Source organism: Camelus dromedarius, chromosome 10 (genome assembly GCF_036321535.1).
Source record: "Camelus dromedarius isolate mCamDro1 chromosome 10, mCamDro1.pat, whole genome shotgun sequence".
Classification (NCBI taxonomy): domain Eukaryota; kingdom Metazoa; phylum Chordata; class Mammalia; order Artiodactyla; family Camelidae; genus Camelus; species Camelus dromedarius.
In genome coordinates, this window is record NC_087445.1 from 68,597,355 (window position 1) to 68,620,752 (window position 23,398).

A 23,398-nucleotide genomic window follows, 5' to 3' on the forward strand; every position below is an offset into this window, starting at 1 on the left:
CAAAAGCAGGGGGGAAAATAGGGGCAAAGGATAAAAACCAAGCCAAGGTGAGGTTAGTACTTCAACTACGTGCTGAGGTTTTGCTGGGATGGCCACACATTTGGCTCTGAATGCCAACTCAAAGAGGGACACAGGATTGTTACATGATTCATCGTGTCCATAGAGAAAAATAACTCAGAAGTTTGAATTTTAAAAAGACAACCAGGGAAGGGAAAGAGAGAAGGCTAACATCTTCTGGTGCACTTATTATGTGCTCAGTGTTTCCCATATGCTGGTCAGTCAGTCAGCAAACATTACTGTGTGTCAGGCATCATGTTGGGCTGGGGATGGAGGAGAGAAAAACCAGTTCTGATCCCTGCCTATTTGGAGCCTACAGTTCGTAGCAGACAGTAAACAAGCGTATCACTGTATGTGTGTAAGTGCTGTGAGGACACGTACAGGGAGCCATGGGGCGGACGTAAGATGACCTCACTGCATCCTGGCAGCAATCTTGAAAGGTCGATCTCCATAATTCACAGTGGAACCTACGGCTCCAAGAGGTTAAGTGACTCGACAAAGGTCACAGCTGGTGAGAGGCAGAAAATATGGCTTGAAAAGTAGAAGGGGTGCGAATGTCATGAGTTAATCAAGGTTTTCTTAGGGGAAAAGGTATTTAACTTCTTGCCTGGTTTCCAACAGGCCCTCCCTGATTTATGAGCAATAGCAGAGGATGAGGGTCCACGCGAGGACAGGAGCAATTCTAGACTGAGAGAGGCGGCAGAGACAGCAACGTTTCCATCTGCAGTTTCGGCAGCTAGAACACAGAGCTCACGATGGTAGAGCAGCTGGGCTCGTGGTCTTGGCCACTGGAGACGGTCTGCTAATGCAAGACATGTGTATATCTGAGCTGATGGTGAAGCAGGGAGAGGGAAGACAATGCCCTCCCAAGTGTGTCCCTGTGGCTTTCTAGGGTAACCCTGGGGGCTGGGAAAAATGCCCTCTAGAGCTCCAAGCCCCTGAACCCAACCAAAACAAACACAGGAGTTACAAAGATAATGCCTGGACGAAAACCCAGAAAGGTCAACATCAAAGCCTGGAGTAGTCCGCCCGTTTGTGCCTCCTCAGTCCACCAGAAGGAGACAGACTTGGAAAACATCAGGAAGGGCTCCATGGCTAAGACCACTGCTGCAGGAGAAGTTAATCACAGAGGAAAGGTCAGGAGACAGGGGTCTCTACTGCACCAGAGAGTTCAATGAGAACCGCAGCAGTCAGACCCAGGCTACAGAAGGAAGTCTCAGGTTTGAGCCACCAGCAGCCCATGAGACCCTTGTAGAAATGCAGGAAAGAATGAGGTACAGAAGAAATGAGAAGAGAAAAAGAGAAAGATATTTATGGATAAATAAACCAAGATAAAGTCACCCCCCCAAAAGAGTGTAGAAGTTGAAAATGCAAGTGGTAATGAGAGGCAAAAAAAAAATCTTTTTGTTTATCCAGGACTAAGATAAGACACATGTCAAGATGCATAGTGTCCAACTACCTTCCTAGCCTAGCCTCTCAGTCTTCCAAATATTTACAGGGAACACAAACCCACATTTGTTGAGAGATGACTCTGAGCCTAGCACTGCCCCCGTGCTTCATGTATTCTCCTTGTGAGAGAGGCAGGGACACGTATCCCCAAATTCCTGCCATGAGGTAACTTCCTCCACAGCTGAAGCTTCTGTGACGATAACACTATATGGTCTGTGGCTCCTACTCTATTGATGCCCAGGAACATATGTTGAATGTTTTTACTGTGGAGACTACACTATGCCTTAGAAGTTCTAGAGTTTTCTAAATGTTGGAGTCAAGACAGGCTCCAGACCAGGGAGGAGTGAGGGATTACATATAAGATGTGTCACAAGAAACAGAAAACCAGGCCAAGGCTTGGCCGTATAAGCTCAGGTCAGAGCCAGCTATGTCCCATGGAGGCCACTGAGAAATTGGGGCAAGGGAGCAGGCTGTTGCCCCTTACCACATCAAGCAGCAGGGCAGGTGCTGGGAAGATGGGACTGACTGGCAGGGAGGTCCAGACACTCAGGTTTAGATGCAGTAGCAGAGAAGATGGAGGACCACGAGGCGATGGCCTACAGTAGGAGACTCCCCAGTGGGTGAGTGGGAGAGCCAGCAATCACCACCCCCATCTGCAAAAGGGTCCTCCCCATGGTAAAGGGACACTTCGTCTTCTCTGACCCTGTACATCTCAGCACCCTCCCGGGAATGTCAATGCTGAGGCTGGGTGAGAGCTGTCACATGCTGCACTCCTAGCATCTGTGCCATCAGGGGCACCTTGGAGGGTCCAGGTTAAGGGTCTGACACCAGCCCTCTCTGTAGACCACTCTTGTAGAACATTTGCTATTTGCTATATATACTTTTGAAAGGTTAAAAAATATTGTTTTTCTTTAATAATAAGGATGAATTACCTTACTAACAGAATAAGGATGTATTAAAAATTGAACAGATCTGGAATTAGACAGTGGTGATGGCTGCACAACCTTATGAATATACTAAAAATCAATGAATTATATACTTTTAAAAGGGTGAATTTTATGGTATATAAATTACATTTTCAATTTTTAAAAATTAAATGGAGAACTTGAAAAGGCAGTTTTACTACAGAACCTATAATACAGATAGAGATTCCTACAGAGTCTACAGCATAGATAGTGCCAAGAGCCATCTCTTCTCTCATTTTTCTACCAAAAAGACAGTGGACTCAGAAATTGTCCAAAGCTTCCTCCAAAGGCACTTGGTATTTCAGTTTCTGGTGCTGCTGAAGGAAATGCAGGTGTGCTTCAGCATAGGGCTCAGTGACTGTCACCACCTACCAGCTTCTTTCTAGGAGCTTCCTTGATGCCCAGCTCTTTATGGAGAACAGTATTTTTGGCTATATCTTGTGGATGAGGAACGAGGGCTTGGAGAGGCTATGTGACTCACCCAAAGACATATTCAGCAGGACAAGAGCCTGGACTTGGACCCAGAGCTTTGACTTCTAAGCCTGAATTCTTTTCTACTAGTCAGCCTCTCTATTCAAACCTCAAGTTCAGCCAAATCTTACTAAGGGATTTACCCAGGAAATCTATAATTTCACTTTGTTCAATCAATACTCATTGTGCACCTTCTAATCATCAGGCCTAGCACAGATCCAACTTCCCTTCTTCTGTCTGAAACTGAAATCCTGGACCTAATCCTCTCCTACCTTTCCAGGTGAGTTCCTGCCGTAGTGGACCTATCATGGTCCTTTGATACTTCTTAGCTTAAAACAAAAACAAAAACAAAAACAAAAACAAAAACAAAACCCTCCCAATTCTTGCCTGGACACCTGAGTTCTTTTAGTAGTAGAACTGTTAGCAGTTTCTCAGACCAGAACCATCCATAGCTCCTACCTTCCTATGCCCAATGCCAGGGACACAGGCACTCACAAATACTTGCTGCAAAATGGAAATGACACACAGCTTTTGCTTACGTGTTAGAATTCAATCTTGAACAAAACCTGCACAACCCAGAGTTGGATACATATATATATGAGGATTTTAGTCACACCTCGTTACCTAATCCAGTTCCATCCCACCTGGGTATTGCAAACTTGAACTGGATTGTTCAGTTACTTATGTATGTACATATACACACATTAATATAGATTGACTATAAATACATGTATATAGTCATATTAACAAAAACAGTACCTACTATTTATGGAACACCTGCTTTTTATCAGTAGTAATTACTATTCACATTCAACAGAAGAGAAGATAGGCTCAGAGGTGTTCAGTGACCTTAAAACCAATGAATGCCAGAACCAAAGCCAAGTTTTTCTGTTTCCACTACACCACACTTCGTTGCTTTCTGTCACTGCCACAAAGAATATCAACAATCCCACTTATTTTAGCATCAATTTATTTCTCATGCAAAGTTTTATGGCATTATGAAGACAAGGATTAGAATGGACCCAGCTCTGATCATCCAGATGTCACTTCATAGCTGTGTCCAGACTGACTCCCCATCACCCACATGGACTATGCACCCTGTGAAGAGGCATATTAAGACTGTTTGCTAAAAATCCTAGGTGGAATACGTGATACAGCATGTGAGGGTTGATTCAGAACCCCACTTGGCGCACAGATAAAGAGCCTAGAACCAGTATGTCTCACAGAGAACCTGAGCATGCCCACTCTGAGTGGAAAAGTGGCTTCCAGAGGTACCTAGAAATGTCAGGAAATATGATATATTTTACAAAGTCAGATACAAAATCCAAACCTTAACTGTACACATCTGATTTAACTTTTCAGTTCAGCCATGCCCTTGGAGAACGTCAGGAGTTACCTCCTAAGTTGGCTCTTGGCCTCACTGCCCTTTGGAGGAAAATATGAACTTGTCCTCATCTGTTTTGGAAATATTTTATCACATATTTGGAAATATGTTAACAAGTGTCCAGAATAACCCAAATATACAATTCAATTTGGGAACTGGTTTGTGGTCCCTATTTAGGACTATTTCTGAAGGAGTAAGGGAGAAGGAGGAAATTTACATGGGAAATACCATATGGCTTCTACTGGGACGTTTTATTAGCAACATTTAATTAGCACACTGCTTGGTACATAGTGAGTGCTCTATAAATATTTGTTGAATGAATGAATAATAATGAATGACAACAGAAGTTTACAATTATTAGCAAGTCATCAAAAAGCCTAAGAGAAGAATTTTTTTTCATAAAATCTTGGTGATGGGTACCACTTATTCTCTAATACCTTGAAGGATATTAATAAGGAAAGCTTTACTATGAGACGGCCTTGGACTTCAAGTGCAGACTCTACCATTTCTTAGTCGTTTCATCGTAGGTAAGTCACCAAATCCCTCTGAGCTTCAATTTCCTAACCTATACAATGCAGCTAATATTTACCTTACAGCTTGATTTTAAAGATTGGCAATAATGTGTACAAAGAGCTTGATACACACACTGTACTCTATCAGTGGTGATTATTATTATGAAAGGGATGTTGATTTCATTAGGAAGTTAATTCTTTTGTCCCAGAATGGGAAGGCCCTTCCAACACTGGCCAAGGTCAGGGCTGCCATCAGCTAAGGTAGGGAACATTCTCATTTTCACTTTCAAAGTCAAGAGAATGGCACAGATCTAAAGTAGAAAGGAACCAGCAGCACATGTTTTTAAATATTCATAAGGGCTGGAAATGTCTTACTCCTTTCGTTTTCTCTGCCATCTGCTTTTGTTTCTTTTCTTTTCATTCTTATGCCACAGCTGCAAATGAAAACAACCATACAATAACCCAAGTTAAATAAAAAAAAAAATCAAAATAAAAACAATCTGATGGGTAAAAAGAGAAAATGAATTATAAAGTTTTTCCCTGAGCTCACACGGCAGCAGAAGCAAGAATGTTTGATGTGAGTTAAACGTTCTGGAAACCAAAATCCATGTACCATGTTTATAACAACCATTGTTAAGAGCAACCACCGTTTACTAAACTGTTTGCCATTTGATGACCAGTATCTCTAATTCCTAAAAGCCATTCTTCAAAGTAGGTAAATTAAACCCATTTTACAGAAAAATAAATGGCAGATCAGAGAGATAAAATAGATTTAATAAGCTAATAAGAGATAAAACAGATTTGAACTTGGGTCTGTCTGAATCCAAAGCCCAGATACCACCCCTTCCAAAAATGGGAAGGGACATGAAAAAATTAATTTGGGAAATATTTAGGGCAGATTATTTGTATTAAATAGATTTATTCAGATAATTAAAATCTGTGATTACAGCTCTAATTAAATTTAACTCAGATAATTGGTTGTTGTATTTGTGAATGTGCAATTAGTCTTCCACATAATTGCAGGGTTTTCAGCATCATACTTTCCATTTATTCACTGCATCCCAGAGCTTTGCTACACTGGATTCTGTTCTCCCAAAGGCTGCATTACAGCTCTTGGGATCTCTAGGCCCAAGGACCATGACCTATGATACCCACAGCAGGGTCTAGGCTCAGCCCCATTTAGCATGTCTTTGTCTGGAAGTCAATGAACACCTCATCTTCAAGTGCAACGTAAAAAGCTCTTACAGCCTATACTGTTGTTCTGAAAACTCCTAGCAGCACGTACCTGAAGAAAAACTGGCAGCAGTGGTCCTCATGTGTTAATTACACTTGCGAAGTCTATTATGCATAGAAAGGGCACCTGCTGGCAGTGAAAATGACTAGAATCTGCCCTTCCTGTGCAGTGAGTAAATTGAGAGTTCATTTCTACAGGAGATAATAGTTTTCAGATTCCATTTCGTGTATCCCCTGCATGGGGACGTACTTAACATTTAAATCATCTACAGAGGAACAAACCTCCTTCAAATTTACATGTTTCAGGCTCCTAGCACTCTACTTAAAATGCTAGTTATCCCTGCTGGCTCTTACCACCAAGGATTAAACTCAATGGTGGTGAAAGTCGCCAAGCACAAAAGAATAAAGTTATTAGCATTGACTCAAATTTCATGACATTTGTAGTTTCTGACCAAAGCAGTGGTAGCAGGCTGGAGGTGATCAAATCAAGCCTTGAACAGAGGATCTGTTTTTTCTCTTGGGGTCTTTCATTTCATCATTCCTACGTCTTGCAGTAAATAAACAGATACCAATCCCCACAGGCCTGTAATCATCCTTTGGTCAAGTGTCAAAAAGTTCTTTCATGAAAACAAGAGACCAGGAGAGAAACTGCTATCACACAAACAGAAACTTCCAATACGGTGCCTAGTCACAAAGCCCACTCAGGATCCCAAAATTACAAGTCTTAACTCTGCGTTTTTGGAGTGCAGGTTTGGGGTGACAAGGGCTTAGCGGACTTCCTTGCCAAGTCTTCCCTTCCTAGTTTGAGCTGCCAGCATCATCGCTCTGGGTCAGGCTGGTGACAGTTCTAGAGAGGGCAAGAGTTTGAGAGGAAGCTGAAAAGAGGCTCTTGGGTCAGCTTCCATGGGAAAGAGTGAAACAGCTAATATATCCTCTAAGCAAACAAGAAAGGAGGCCTAGGACATGAGATGGTAGCTGGAAAGAACAACTGGCCAGAGTAAACACTGATTTTCTTAAAATAAAATGTTTCAATTATAAAAACTATACGTTTTCTTTGTAGATATACTTGAAAATGTGGAAAATAAAATAAAAAGCATGCATAATTTCTCTCCCTCCTCCCCCTCAGAAATCACTGTTAATATTCTGGTGTATTTCCTTCTAGATTTCTGCCCCTCTGCATGTATATGTGTGTGTATCTAATTTTTGGGTTATATATACACAAACTTTCTGTTTCTTTTTATAAAAACAGAATTATACAGGATATAATATCTATATTAGGGCAAGTTACTAAACCTCTTGGGGCCTTATTTACTGATTGTGAAATGGAGCTAATAACGCCTGCCTTACAGGGTTGCTGGAAGAATTAAACAAGATCACAGACGTAAGGAGATGGTCCAATGACTGGAGGCACAGGAGATATTCAACAACTGGCAACTATTGTTATCGCTGATGTTACTGACAGAGCATTTTCTTCTCCATAGTTCTGGGACTTTAAGCTGCTGATTTTAAACTAGCCAACAAGTTAGCAACCAAAACTCTACAAATAATGGAAAGTTAAAGCTGTACTATTTGGGAGGCAGAAGGAATATAAAGACTCTCTCAGTGCCACCAATCTCTGTACACAGAAGCCCCAGGGGCTCCTACTTGAAGCACAGCATCAAGACACACAGGTGAGCCTCTTGCAGGGAGAACTCTAAGGTTTCCCTGTAGAGCACATGTCTGGGGTGAGGTATGTAGTGGGGTGTGCCTCTCTCTGTGTGGGGGACCCTGGTGCACACGTCTGTGGGGAAGGGACCTGTGTCTGTGTGTGTGAGTATGAGGCCATGTGTATGGGGTTGGGGAGTTATGTGCCTGTGAGGGTGCTGTGTGTCAGGGCCAGGGAGGTGTGGCAGCAGGTTCTCTGTGCTAGGGGACTGGGTGTCACTGTAAGTCTGTCTTAGGGGACATATGGCCCCTCTCCTACCTTTCCTTTCTGTCTCCCCTTCCACCTTCCCTGCATGCTTTGTTCTTTCTTTCTCCCCTCACTCTCCTTGCCTCTTTCTTCCTCTCTAAGCATCAGTCTGCCTAGGTCCCGCCCCCCAATCTTTCATTCAAACAACAACAAACATGAATGGATAGCGAGGTCCTTCCCTTTGAGATTATGTGACAGCAGAAATAACCAATATAGTTGGTTCAGAAGCTCAAATAAAACAACAAGTCCAAGCAGAGAAACTGCCCCATCTCGTGAGAGATGCGAGAAAGGCATGGACATAAAGACCTACCTTGATAAGAAAGATACGCACTCAAGAGAGGAATGAGCCAATTCACTTAGTGCAATGCACTTGAGAGGGCCCCCGAATTTGACTTGATGGCTCTGAGCTACATCTTTATTGAATCCATTGCTTCTTGGGATGACGATGAGCCTAACACACAAAATGAGGAAGACTATGGAATACCTTTAAATTCCCAGGACAACTGGGCTACCTAGGTGAACCCTTCCACTGAGAGGACTGCAAAATGGGCTGGAGAGTCCAGCAAAAATTATGACTGATTTTGACTCAGTCACTCTGAACCAATGGCAAATGTCCTGAATCATCTGTTCTTAAGCAACAGAGCTGTGACCCCTCAAATGGGCTCCTTTCTCCTGAAGCCCTCAATTTCTGGCAGGCAGTGCAGAGCCTTTTCCTATATGTGTATAGCACTCCCTTATCAATTTCTGCAGATTGGAGATAATGTCTTCAATCATGTTACACTGGAGAAAGAAATTATTTATAAGGAAAACAGGTCCAAATAAGTCACAAAGTCTTTTCCGGTAATCTATTGGAGACAGATAAGAAGGTGATGCTTCTGCACAAACATTTACTGAGTACCTACTGTGAGCCTGTTTGTCTACATGGTGCCTTTTCATGTTATTTCATTGCACCTTTATATAACTATGTATAAAACAAAACTTTATTTTGCAGATGGGGAAACAAAGTTTTTAGCCAAGCGAATCACCCAAGTGGTGAGCTGACTCTAAAGCAAGCCAGTCAGCCAGCCTGTCTTCCTTCTCCCTCTCTCCCCTCCCTCCTTCCACCAAAACACATTTCACTGAATAGTGAAATTCCCATCAAAAGACTTCAGAGGGTTTTGAAGCTTGGCTTATGCTTCCAAACCACAGCTGAGAGCAAGTCTTACAGAACGTGCCAGGGCATGGCTGAAACTTGAAGACCCTGGGGATCTCAATTGTTCTTGACACCAGTTTCCAATCTGTCTTATGGGGAAAAAAATCACACAACTACTTGGTGCTTTGGTTTTCCTAAACTGAGGAACAGGAAAAGCATTATCCACTTGAACTCTTAAGAATGCCATGACATATATAAAAGCTGTCTGGAAACAAACAGGCCATGCAATCAGGAGGTCTAAAATTCAGATCACTTTGAAGTTAGTATTTTTAGAGTCACCAACTGCATTACAAGTTACAGGCTTAACATGCCTGGTCATTTTCTGGAGAAGGAAAAGCAGAGGACAGGGTAAGCAGCGGTCTTACCAGCAGTAGTCCAGCAGGTGCGGAGGCAGGACGGGGATATACACGTGCTGCCAGAACATGGGGTAGAGCATTGCGGCGGACCCGTGGATACAGGCAGTCAACTGCAACAGAAGCAAGTTAGAGATTCAGGGCTAAACAATTAAAGTGAGAGGACACTGTCATTTGAGTTCAGCTGTAAAATTAAATATATACTTATCAACCTATTTAAAATTATGTTAACTCAATAACCCTAATTCAAATCTAGTAAGAGCTTGCTTTTCAAAAAATATATTTTTTTCATGATTATGAGGTTAATACACAATGATAGGAGAAAATTTAGAAAACGGAGAAAGGGATAAAAGAAAAGTCTTCACCATCTGAAAATAATTTAACGTTTTGCAGTATTACATACATATGCACTTTTCTAATAAAATCAGGATTACTGTAAATACAGTGTTGACTTGCCCTTTAGGTTAACATTATTTGCTGGCATTTTCCCACATTTTAAGATATTCTTAGAAAACATCTTTTAAAGCCACTCAATGAATTTAATCACTCTTCCATCATTAAGTTATATACGCAGATCAGGTCAATAATTTTTATATATGGTTCCTAGATGTAGAATTTAAAGACAAAGGTTATAAATATTTTAAGGCACTTAATAAATACAATAATTTAAATACACTAAATACATTAATATAATAAACTGATGAAGGATTGAGGCTCTTTACACTTCCCCAGCCATGTACTGGAATGCTGGCTTCCCTGTATCTCACCAGCACTAAGAAATACAATCCAAGTTAGTAGCTTTAAGGCTGTATCTATCTTCACTTTATTTTTATTTCTCTGATCATGACTGAGGCCAAACATCTTGTTACATGTTTCTTAACTACATGTTTCTTACTGATATTTCTTAGGTAAACGGACTGCTCATATTCTTAGTCCACTTTTTCTAATGAGAATGAGTAGTTTTTAAATTGATTTACAAGCAAATACTGGATATGCCAAGGATACTAATCCTTTGTGATGTTTTTGAAAATAATTTATCCTTATTTAATTTTCTTTGAATTTTGGGGTAAAGAGAAGGCTTAAATAATTACATGGGCAAATGTTTTCCTTCATGATGGTTTCCATCGCTTTTATGCTAAGAAAGTCCTCTAAATTTTCCCTCAGGATTTAACTCTTTAATCCATCTGGAATTAATTTGGGCTTAAGGACTGAGGTGAGAATTTATTTTTTCCACATAGTTAATCAATTGCTCCAGCACTGTTTACTGACTAATCCTTCCTCTCCCTATTCTTTTGACTTGTCCCTATTTCACATTTCTTTTTTTTTTCTCTCAAGAGCTAGACACATCATACAATCAGTATTTGATACAACAAAAAAATTAGGAAACAAAGACACAATAGAATAAAATTGCTACAAAATTCAATATAGTGAAAGAAGGAAAAAACCCAACACCTTTGGAGATATGGCTATGAAGTGACAAAAGCCAACAACACATGTTTCTTTCTGCCTTTTTTCTTTAATGTTTCTTTGGTTTCTGGGAAGCCTATTCCCATGAGGACTTTGCTTCTTTTGGAAGCTGTTAACTGGCCTTTGCTGACAGAAGGACATTTACGTGGCGAAAGAGTGATGTGCCAAGGCCCAGTTAAAAGAATCCCAGAGGTTAGTGTAACATGAACAGCTTTAAATTGGATATTCTGCTGATGTTTCACAGTTGTGAGAGCTGTGTATTAAATCCAGGGCCACTACTTTTCCCCCCTGCTTTTCCCTCTAGACCCTGTTCTTTAAATCAGGTACATGCCAGGAACAGGAGCTCATCCAACAAGCTTTCACAGCAGTTCTCAGTGTCTCCGTCAAGGCTTGTAGGCTTAATCCATCTTTTCTCAACCTATTTCGGTAGGTTTCCATAGAAAGGAGGCTGTCTGTCATATTACACACAACTAATCTCTTTGGAGTTGGAAGAGATAAAAAAATCTTTGCTGGGGTGTTGAGTGAGTGGAGAATGAACCAACTTTACTCTAACTCCACCCTGAAGTCAGGCTGGAGGGTTTCACTGGCCTTGGGCCCCAGCCCTTCCTTCCCATCCTTTAACTAGCTGCCAAAGTACTCTTGCTAAAGTGCAGGTCCAGTCATGTAATGTCCTACTGGGAGTGGGCTTGGGGGCACATCTGGTACAGGCATGTCTCCTCCAGCTCCCAGTCTACCTGTAGAGCAGCATCTCCAGCCACAGTCTCTACCACCTTCCCCTGGTTTATCCTTGCAATAAATCATTTGCAGATTTAGAAGTAGTTACATACTCCTTTTCTTTCCTTCTTTATTCCCACTGGCCCGGGTCTGTGCCCCTAGTAAAGCCCTCCTCCCTCAAGTCTCTGTGCAAGCACTACCTTCCTCTGTAAAGAACTGCATGGCTCCACTGGGCTTGTGACCCCATTATTAATGTGACTATAACTGTATGTTTGTCCTCTCACTGTACAGAAAGACCCTGTCTTTATATATATATGCGCTAGATAATGCAATGTTTCTTGAATAAAAAAAAAATTCTTACTTAGACTATATCCACAATATAAAGATAGATAGTAGCTTGGTTTTTCACAGTATTGGACTAACATTTTCATGAGTCTCACAGAGTAGGCTATATGACCCAAATTCTAAAACAATAACAGTAAGCTTAGACACATAAATATGCCACTTTTAGAAAATCAAGTCAATGGATTCATCCATCCATTCATTCAATAATATGCCTACTCTGTAACTCTACAACATACCAAATAAATAAAAGCACTTTAAAATCTATACGGTGCCATACAAATGTGAAGCATCATCATCACATGTATTCACTGGTGATTCTCTTTGAAAAACTCATTCAGTAAAATGTTCCTGGTTGAGACAGAACTTGAATACTTGCCTCTTTTTAGCTTAAATTGGTTTGAGTCAAAAATCCTATTTCAAGTGGTAAAGTGGCAGAGATCTTATCTTCAGACAATGTTCTTTTCACGTTTCCTTAGCCTCAAAAAAACCTGCCAAGCTAAATGACAAGGTTTTAAATTACTTATCCCTCATAGAAATAAAACTTTAAAGATTTGTGATCATCATTTTCATTGAGGGTTTTCTAAGGGCCAAATCTCTGCAATAGAGTAAAATGCATTTACCCATTTGATTAAGAAAACAAACAAGCAAAAAAGGGAATTATTTGGCATTTTTCCAAAATACTAAATAGCACAAACTATGTGCATCATTTCTTAGGAACACTAGTAGTTAAGGAGACCAAGTGTTATGACATGCTTAATCAGGAATAACATATTACATCCCATAAATTATCATTAGCCACTTTAAAAAAAACCTCTAAAACCAATCCCATTAAAAAAAATTAGGGTCCTAAAGGCCTATGCTCATTCCTTACAGAATACAAAATTTAAAAGTAATGGAAGTATACAATTTGGATTGTAGTCAGCAAAGGGGTATTGTGAATATTTAACTGAAGTGCAAGTTGAGGAAAATGATCCTATCAAAATCTCACTCAGTGGGAGAATAGAAAGATAGTATGTGTAAAATTTGCCCAAAGTCATTAGTCACAATGAATATTCATCAGAAGCCAATTATCAATCCCGTTTAATGACACCCCAAAAGATTTTGCCCTGAAGCAGCTGAATAGTCTAAGACTCCAGACAAAACTAGACAATTTATACAGCCAACAGCCAGTCTAGCCAGGACACAAATTGTAAAGTAAACCACTGGTGGGTTTTTGGACGCACTTTTAGCAAATTCTGTCCTCAATTAAAGGTGCACAAGGTCAGTCTGATTTTGGAGTTTTCTATATGGCTCCATAGTTTTCTTTGAGGCAAAGGGAGAGAAAGGAGGAGGCAGTGGAGGAGGGACATGAATGGAGAGCAATCAACGGTAGAGTGTGAAAAATCGCAGACACATTTTTTTTTCCCAATTTGAGGGATTTCTTAGAGAAATGCCCACATTGTCACAATCTTAGATTCCAATTCATTTGATTCCAAATAGTAGCTCTGCAATTTAACATAGAATAAAAGTTAAGAGATCCTTTAAAAAAAAAAAAAAAAGAATCTTAACAGTGTATGTGCCGGGAATCATGTTGGGGGTTTAGGGCCTTGCAAAGTACTGTTTTATAGGTTAGGGGTGTGTGTGTGTGTACACTCAACATGACATTTCATGGATAAGGAAACAGTCTCAGAGGTGAAACAACTTGCCCAAGGCCACACAGCTAGTAAGTGACAGATCTGGGCCTCATATCCAGGTCTGTCAGACTACAGTGGCCACCTCCACATGCATAAATTAACTGCAAAATGTTTTGAGTGCCTATCCTGTGCCCATACACTATGCTGAGGACTCTGAACGAGGTGACATACTGTCCCTGTCAGCAAGGCCAAATTACATAGAAAGGCATTTGCCTTGCTGTTAGATGACCAAATATCTAAAGCAAAATACCAATTAACAGAAAAGAACCCTTTTAAAAACAGAGTTGATCATTTCCTGATGATGAGCTACATTTAACTAAGGTGATGTAGTATCTTTGATCCATAAGAAATTCTAGACAATGAAGTAATGATTGTTGGTCACTTCTGGCACACCTGTCTGAAAATCTGGCTTCCTGTCATGTTCCCTTTCACATACCTGCATGGAGTTTCCACTAAATCCCTTTTTGATCTGAGTAAGCCACTTCCTCTCCTGGGTCTCAATATGGAAAACAAGAGGCTGGACTACATGATCCCTGTGCCCCATTCCAGCTTTGACAACTTTGATCTAGAGGAACTGCCATCCTTTGACATGAAGAATGTTCCTCTACTTCCCCAGCTCACCCTCCTCAGCTCCACTGACTATGCACTAGCACAACAGGCCTCAGTGCTAGTCTTGTTTTCTCATCTCTGCAGTCACAGAGGCCCACCTGGAATTCATGTGCTATCTAGGAACCACCACCTTTCAGTCATTGCATCTCCATCACCTGACTGTGGAAGGTACAGCCTTCCTCCGTGCTTGGCCCCTGACACTCTGAAGATCTCAGAGGTAGATGTAGATGGTCTTAGGAAACTAGGGGCATGAGACTAAAGATATGAGCTCATCAAGAACAGAGACCACATTTGATTCCTCTCCTTATCTCTTACAATGCTTGACACAGAGCAGGTGCTGAGTAAATGTTTGGGGAATGTTAGAATGCCTCCAGCTTAACCTCATGAGGAATGATACACAAGATTATCAGACATTTAACAAATTGCAATTGCTTAATAGATCACAACTAGAAGCTGTAAATTCCTACAAGGTATTGAGATTCCAAGTTCCAAAAGCTGAAAGAGGAAAAAAAAATCAGATGGTCACAATCATTCTTTATATCCAAGAACTTGGAATGTTAAAAGATTAAACTGACACCTGCTTCATCACAGGGTTAGAGGCAATTGGATTTTGCCTCTGAACTCAAACATCAGGAAAGTGACAGAGCAAAGAGTATTAGAAAGAGTACCAGATTACTAACTTTAAAGAGAGTCATTTTTAAGTCTATCCATTTCAACCAAGAAAAGTCCTATGTAGAACAGTTACAGAAAATTTTGTGTGTCTTAGAGAAGTTGTTCGCTTTCTCAATTTGAAAATGAGATTCTTCTATTTAATTATAAACCATCCTTGTAGTCATAAGGAAATAAATGGTGCCATGATTCAAATAGTGTTTGGATTTTTGCTTATTCTCAAAAGGAAATCCACTATAAGATCAGCAAAAAGTTTTAAGTAAAACATTCAGGGACTCTGAAAGTTACTATACTTGACCCTTCAAAGCATATGAGAAAAACTTTTAATTATAAATGGTTCAAATTGTGTTTACTATAGCTAGTGGGGGAAGAGCTGGCTCTTTTAAGAAACTATCAAAGATGCTTTAGCAGAAAGAGAACTTAGAAAGCCTCAGAAATCAAAGACCTTCAGCTAGTCTAGACAGATGCCAGACATGTGAGTAGAAAGAAGATGGAAAAGAGCAAAGAATGCCCTGTTTTCTCAGAAGTCCAAATGTCACGTTTCTGTATTTATTTATTTTTTTTGTGGGGTGGGGAGGGCTGTCTTTCTTCAAGCAGCTTTTCTTTCAGTTGGGTGGAACTCATCACACCTCTTGTTTCCCCATTATCCTCTGGGGAAGGGAAGGAAAAAAAAAACCCCATAAAAACCAACACAGCAACATGGAATCAAGCTGAATGTCTTCCACTAAGAGAAAGATCATCCAGTCAAGAGGAAGCTTTCTCAGGCCTGCTACTCAATCACTTTTCTTTCCATCCTCCCTGCCACCCCCCACCTTTTTTTTTTTTTTTTAAAACTACCTACTAACTAGAGTAATCAGAGTAAGTTATTAACCAGGGCAACAAGTTTCATGTCAAAATCTGACACTTCAAAACATCAGAGCAACTAAAATTGCCAAAAACAAGCTTTAGTCACTACAGCAGAGACAGACACTATGGTATTGTAAACTACAGGGCAGATGAGCCGGTAGCACCATGAGTGAGGAAACCACAGAATTTTCTTAAGATGAAAAAGCAAAAGGTAAAATTACACTGGAATTGATAATAATTCATTTAAATACATGGACAGCCACTTCTCTACTCTCTGCCTATGACACATTCTAACTGATCGTGGAGTCAGGACATGGCCCACAGACCCCTCTGAACTTACCACCATTGCCAGGGGATCCAAACTCAAGTCGAGTGTAAGTGGATATTTATATTTCTTCGAAAATATTTCTAAGATCATAACTTACGTTTAGCTAATTTATATATTGCTTTAATAAAGAATCACATTTTTTAAAAGAAAGAAAGCCTAACTGAACATAGAATCATAAGTACCTGTCTGTCGGGCATCCATACGTGAAAAAGAAACTAAGAAGCTTTCAGGTGGTAGGAGTTACTAGATCTGGAGGCACAGAGGAAAAAATTTTCCTCTGCACAATTACTTTGTTAGATAAATCCAACCTTAGAAAGTGATAGGAAATTCAGAAAGATTGAAGCTATAAACACAGCCACCACGAGAACCACTTACTCAGCACAGTTCTAGGTGCTTTACATATACTATTTAACTCATTTAATCTTCATAGCAGCCCTATAAGGTAGTAGCACTATTGTTCCCATTTACAAATGAGGAAATGAAGGTCCCTAGATGTTAAGGACCTTGTACAACGTCGCAGCAGTGGCAGAGCTAGGATTTAAACCCAGGGAGTCTCGCTCCAGAGTCCACGCTCTTAGCTCATAGGAAACTGCCTCTGTGCTATGATCCGTATTAATCTGACAACTACTGAGTATCCACGATGTGTACACACTATGCCCTCAAGCAATTTAAAATAGAGAGAAAAAGATCAAAATGCAAACAATCAACTTCAACACAAAAGCATTATGAAAGAGGTAATATAATAGAGGTTCAAGTGTGCTAGCATACAAAGAAGGAATCATTAATTCTGCCTGGGGCAAGAATCAGGCCTGCTTTCAGAGAGCGAGGCACCAGAGCAAAGCCTGGATGGATGAAGACAGGTCAGTCTTCCTCCCTAGGAGGCTGGTCAAGTGGTGATGCTGGGCCAAGTGAACAAAGCATTTTCTTAGGCCACTCTAGCTCTGCATGGTGATGACTGTGGAAACTTGAACAAGAAAGGACAATTTAGTCAATGACTATATAACTAGTGAGAAGTGGGTGGATATGGAAAATCTCATACAAGTTACCATGACTATTCCCTGTTGCTTGGATTCATTCACTATCCACCATCACCAGTTGTACTAATTAAATCTTCAGAGTTCTTCCATGATCTCTATTGCCCTCTTTGCTTCTGAAAGTCAAATCAGGGTTTATTGCCCCAAAAAGGTGAGATTCAGAGTCAACACTTACTAAATGAGTAGTATATACGCAGCACTGGGCTCTACGCTTTTATACCTATGACCGCTGAATCCTTTCAACAACCCTGAGGTGGGTATTAATACTATCTCATTTTTACAGAAGAGGTCAGAGAGAGAGATTAAGAAAGCTGCTTAAGGCCACATGGTTAGGGGGGATTAAGTACACAGGTAAGAACTGAGCAAAATCATCCTGGCTTGAAGCCTTGTGCTCTCTCTTTCATCCCTGCATTTCTTTTTTCTTGGGAAAAGACAGCAGTGGCAGGGCTGTCTGAATCATCTAGCTGGGAGAATATGCAGCTATCAAGATAGGAGAAGAGAAAAAGGTGTGAATTTTCATAAGGTGTGTACCAACCCCTAACTACATGGTCTAATCTCACATCACACTACATTTGCTCACCGGTGACCACACTTTCAGCCTGCAGAAACCTAAGGAAATTTTGAGTTCCTGTCCTCACTGATTCAGCACATAGTAGGTGCTCTAATTTCTTTAATGAAATCTGGACAGATGCTGGCCAACATGGGTGCCATTTAGAGCTTTTGCGAGTATATTGCCAGGTCAGTGACTTGAATATTACCTGTTAGTGTTTTTTAGTAGAGACCTGATTCACAACACTCATATAAAAAGCTATCAGTCGTATAAAGAACATACCATTTATTTCACAAGTTGACCGCACAACTGAAATAATATAATGAAATACTCTGCCGTGTTCTCAATGCAAAGGCTAAAAAGAAACATCACCTCTCTAGATCTATTTATACACATGTATCCAAAATTACACTCGTGGACTACATCAGCAGCCAACATTACTGAGAGCTTAAATAGATCATACTTAGCTCTGTCCTGTTCTGGACTAGCCAATGTCAAAATCAAAGTTCTCTCAAAGAGAAATATGGAAACAAGGAGTCTTTTAGTGTTAATCTGTACTTAAATGTCTTCTAAGCAAACTTAATTAGCCTCTATTGCATAGGCTCAAAGTGAAAAGGACTCTAACGATGCAAAATAAAAATCAAAGAATAAATATTGTCTTAGAGAACTGTCTATTCACTGATTCTGAATCTGGCTGTGTATCAACCATTTGGGGGAACCTTAAGAAAAGACATTCCATGGTTCCATGGTAGACCTTTGGAACCAGAATGTCTGGAGGTGGTGCCCAAGAACCTGAATTTTTAACAAGTTCTTTGGGTGATTTCTAACACAACTAATCCAGAGACCAGCATTTAGGAGTCACTAACAATCTGAATTCTCTGCCTGGTCCAAAACAGGTGCTCCTTGTGTTGAAGCAAGAGGCAAGAGAGGAAGGTACGAACTGGTAGGGAGACCACGGCTGGCTGAAGTCACACAGCAAGTTTTAAAGTATCACAAATTAAACTGCTGTTACTCTGTCTATTACACAGTTTATATAGTGTCTGTAACATCAAGGTTCCTCATTCTAGTTATAGTTCAACATGAAAAAGAGAAAACTAACTCACACATAATTAAATGAAGAACTTGTTCAAAAAGCAGTTAATTGTATTTACATTTAAAAACTAGAGAAAAACCACATAAATAAAACATACTAATCTATTCTTCTATTTCCTGCCAATGGAGGTTCCTTTCATTTATTTCTGACAGTTTTTAATATTCTCTGAGCCACAATAAAATTTTATGTGATGGAGATTAGAGAGTCTACGCTGTTTGAAAGTTTGGCTGCGGAGTCTGTATTTCATGCCACTTCATTACATTTTGTTACGGATTTCCCTTGTCACCAAAAGGGATTAGTTTTCTTCTCACTTCTTTGAAAACTCTCCTTAGGTTCTTAGGTTGTTAGTGTGAACTAGATAAATCTCTCTTTTTTAACATATAAAAGATGAACAAACAAAATGTTTGATTTATTTAATTTTTTTAAATGGAACACCAAATTTAGTCTTAGAATTCTCTGTTTGGTAAGTTTCCAGTTACAAGGTCTTGGCTTCCCTTGAGCACAGTTTGAAACAAAATAATGCAGCTTGCTCCTACGGCTGGAACATGCAGAGTGGAGTGTGCAAGCAAAGAGGCCCTGGCTCTGGTCCAGTATTTCAAACCTTCTTAAACTGCCACTCTCATCTCAGCTTCAAGGACTGCAGATAAGCAAACAGGATTAGTTATTTCTAATCCAGAAGAGCTAGGAAAGCTTTACACACATCATTTAGGTACCCAACCCATTATACAGGCTGGCATAGTCACAACCGGCTGAAGTTCATCTGGAAAGAAGTGAAAATGAAGCTAAATCTGAAAAACTATCTAGTCCACAAACTGACCCTTCTTAGGTCACAAGACCAGGTGGTACTGAGACAATGGATGCTGTTAGTGGGAGTGGTTAAAACAGGTCAAGGGCAAGGGTAGGAAGTTACTCATCCCTTCACACCAACACTGAAGTGTCTACTAAGGGCCAGACACGAGGGTGCTGGGGGGAAGACAGAAAGATCACCCATCACTCTTCAGGCCACCAGCGTCCAAGTCCCGCCCAAGGCCCACATTCTCTGGAACTAATACTTAGGAAGAAAGTGACAGGCAGAAAGTATTAGTGGGGTTTTTTTTTTTTTTTCTTTCCTTCTCTAAATGAGGCACTATCAGAAAAGTGGCAATTCTTTTCATCGTTATGGGCACCATACAAATAGCTGTGAAGGCTCAATTAACTAGGTAATAGTCTTGCCACTGAACTGTGCTTCCTTCCTAAGAACTTGTTTTAAAAAGCATCCACTGGATAAAATATACATTCCTTTGTAAAGTAAATATGCTTTTGTCATCATTTAACTGGATATTCTTAGTTTTCAAAACTTCTTACAGCATCCCTAAATCTCAGAGGGGGAGATTAGGGCCAGGATAATCCACAAAGGCTGAAAGGAACTGCAGGACGTGAAACCTGAAGCCACAGTGAGCTGGGAAGATTCGTCCCAGGGACCCACTAAGGCTGGGCTCACAGCAGACCAGCACAGTTGGGGCTGGGAGAGCCTAACAACAACAACACGCAGACAGAAGGGGCTGAATCTGAATGGTGCTCATGAAAATAGGGCTTTGGCTAACAGGGTAAGCATGCCAGTTAGAAATTCACATATTGACCTTCGGTTTCCTTGCTGCCAAGAGTGGTGTCAGGCACACAGAAAGTGCTCACTAAATCTGAAGTAAAAAGCTTAGATTTGCATTCAAAGGCAATGTTCAGGCTGAAGTTCTTTCTGTGATTTCAGATCCCTGGTCAAGAGAATCCTATCAAGAATAATTCTCTGGGTACAGTGTCAAAGGGAACTCATGACAAATGGAAGTTAGCAAGGAGGCTGTACAAATTAGTAAGAAGGGGGTTGGCTTGGAGCCAAGAGAAATGAGTTTTAATCCTATCTCTGCTGGTCATCTTAGCCAAGACACTTTAACTTGCCAAGTGCCAATGTTCTCATCTGCAAAAGAATAAAACCATCTAGTTCCTGGGGTTGCTGCAAGAACAAATGAAAAAAAGACAAAAAGAGTAGCAGTGTCTGGCACATAGTAAGTGGCTCAAAAAGGTTAACTTAAAAGAATTTTTAAAGGGTGTTGAGGAGAATTGGGAACCTGCCACATAAAATATAGAGTGAATCTAAATAAGAGTGTCCTACATGCTTAGTCCACGGATGCTGTCAACATATCTTTGATAGTCTCAGAGCTATTTACCAGCTACATGAGAAGCGTCTCTAAATACTAAACTATCAGGACTTCAAACCAGCATTAGCAGTTCCATCAGACACCACAGCCACCAGATTTGGCTCAGAGTATCTTTTTGGCTCTTTATGTGAATTTAGATATTCTTAACAATCTGCCTCTGGCTCTTGTGACAGTTTCTATACAAGGGTTCTGATCATAGTTTGAGAGGTGGCACCCAATAAACATAACCTAGTCCCCAAGGCAAGCACTTTGAAGGGGCTAAGATTCATTTTTATGTGTAATGTCAGGTTGTTTCTCCCCTTCCTGAAGCCAAAGCCTCCCTTCCCCTGACACTGCAACCTAACGACCTACTTGCACGTCCGTCACTCCCACAACCAGGGCGTGACTTGGGCAAGTTACTCCATCTCTCTGAGTGGGTGGACCATTCTGTAAAATGGGGATAATACTGATCTTCTAGGACTTGGGTTGTAGTTAGGTATTATCTCTATAAAAGTCTTATTTTAGACCTACCTGCTATCTACAAGCATTACCAAAAAGCAGTATGAATTAAACTCAGATACGAAAATCTGGAAGAAAAATGGGGCCTTTGTGCTAGGAGAAAATACACTGAAGTATTTACATTAGAGAACAAGATTTAGTTAAGCCTTCCCTATTTATCACTTATAAAGGAAAACAATCAATATACATTAACTGCGCAAAAAGAACAAAAACTTAACATTTTCCTCATACAAAATATCACAACTTTATTGACCGAGAGAGCCTGAAATGAATACTACCTGACTCTGAACTAAATATTGCTGGGTTTGTCTCTATTGATGCACAGTCATTTTTATAGAAGACAGCACTCTGGCGAGTTAACAGCTTTTATCTTTCAGATGCTTAATGGCTCTGAGGACTATTAAGCCTACATCTTATCAAACAAAATTGAGAAAAATGTGGTTTGTCAAGGTATGACAGGCCATATCTGGCTCTATCAAGAGAGGGTCATCAGAAACCTCAGGCCTTTGCATTCTCCCTCATTGAAAAGATAATAAAAAGCCACCAGTGAGGAAATAAAAGGCAACAATTAGACAACTTCTAAATTCTGAAATCGAAGAGATCCAAATGCTGAGCTAAAACTGATGTCTGCTCAGCTACTTTATCCCCAGAGAAATTGCACATAACTTATCAGGATGCTGCTGGTCCCATGTGAGATGTGAGACCCCCCTTCTCCCTAAAGAGATTTCTACCATCAATTAGCAAAATTCAGAACTTAGTTAAGAATCAACTGGTTTTTTAAAAAATGTTTACGTTAAAGTAGTATGTTTGTAGCCCTAAAAACAAAACAAAAAGTGCTAAAGGCTTATACCACTGACAAAGAGCAGCCCATCTCACAATCCTCCTTACCCTTAACTCGAACTAATCACATTCAACACAATATTTATCTCCTTGTTTCTAAATAACTATTTCTTGATTTTAAGTTTTAAACATTAATATTTGACTTCCCATTATAGGTGTTTAACTATTTATTAAAAATGTATACATACACTACATGCCAGACTCTGTTCTAAGTTTTACAAGTACTAACTCATTTTATTTGACATGAAGTTGTTGGTGGCCGAACAAAAGCTGTTTCAGTGGAGGTGGGGACTAAATCCTAACACAAGACAGAGGAGGGAATGAGAGGAGAGGAATTAGACAGTAAATAGAAATAACTCTCTTGAGGAATTTTATTTTAAAAGGAGGAAAAGAAATGGGATAAAGGGGATGTGGCTAAGGATGTTCTGTTTTTTGTTTGTTTGTTTGGGGGGCGGTAATTAGGTTTATTTGTTTATTTCTGTTTGATGGAGGTACTGGGGATTGAACTCAGAACTTTATGCACGCTAAGTGCGCACTCTACCACTGAGGTATACCCTCCCATCAAGGATGTTGTTTTAAGTTTGGGAGACATTATACCGTGTTAGCAAGCTCATAAGAAAGTACCAGTAGAGAAGGAAAAATAATGATGCAGAAGAGAGGAGCTCAGAGCTGAAGGAATTTCCATAAGGTAGCAAGAAGGACGCTGAAGTGTGACCTTCTCAAGGAGGCGCTCCTTGGCCATCTATCTAAACTGCAATCCCTGCCACCTCTCCAGTCCCCATCCGCTCTCCTCTGCTTTATCGTGCTCATCAGTACTTATTAGCATTTATTTAAGCTACTTGTTTATTGCAGGTCTACCTTAACTACAATGTAAGCCTCATAAAGACAGATTTTTGCCTCTCTGTTCACTGTTGCATCCCCGGTGCCTACAGCAGTGCCGTGAAAAATACTTGTTGAATGAAGTCATTTGACCAGC

The 23,398-nt window shown here is 40.3% G+C and overlaps 1 protein-coding gene across 4 annotated transcripts in view; it reads right to left on the minus strand.

Moving 5' to 3' along the window:
- Nucleotides 1-23,398, minus strand: part of DENND1A (DENN domain containing 1A) — a 470,496-nt gene that overhangs the window by 200,447 nt on the left and 246,651 nt on the right. For all 4 annotated transcript variants that reach the window (XM_031450416.2, XM_031450417.2, XM_031450418.2 and 1 more), the window contains exon 10: nt 9,580-9,680. In XM_031450416.2, the coding sequence (XP_031306276.1) occupies nt 9,580-9,680 (101 nt within the window). The remainder of the gene's footprint in view (nt 1-9,579; nt 9,681-23,398) is intronic.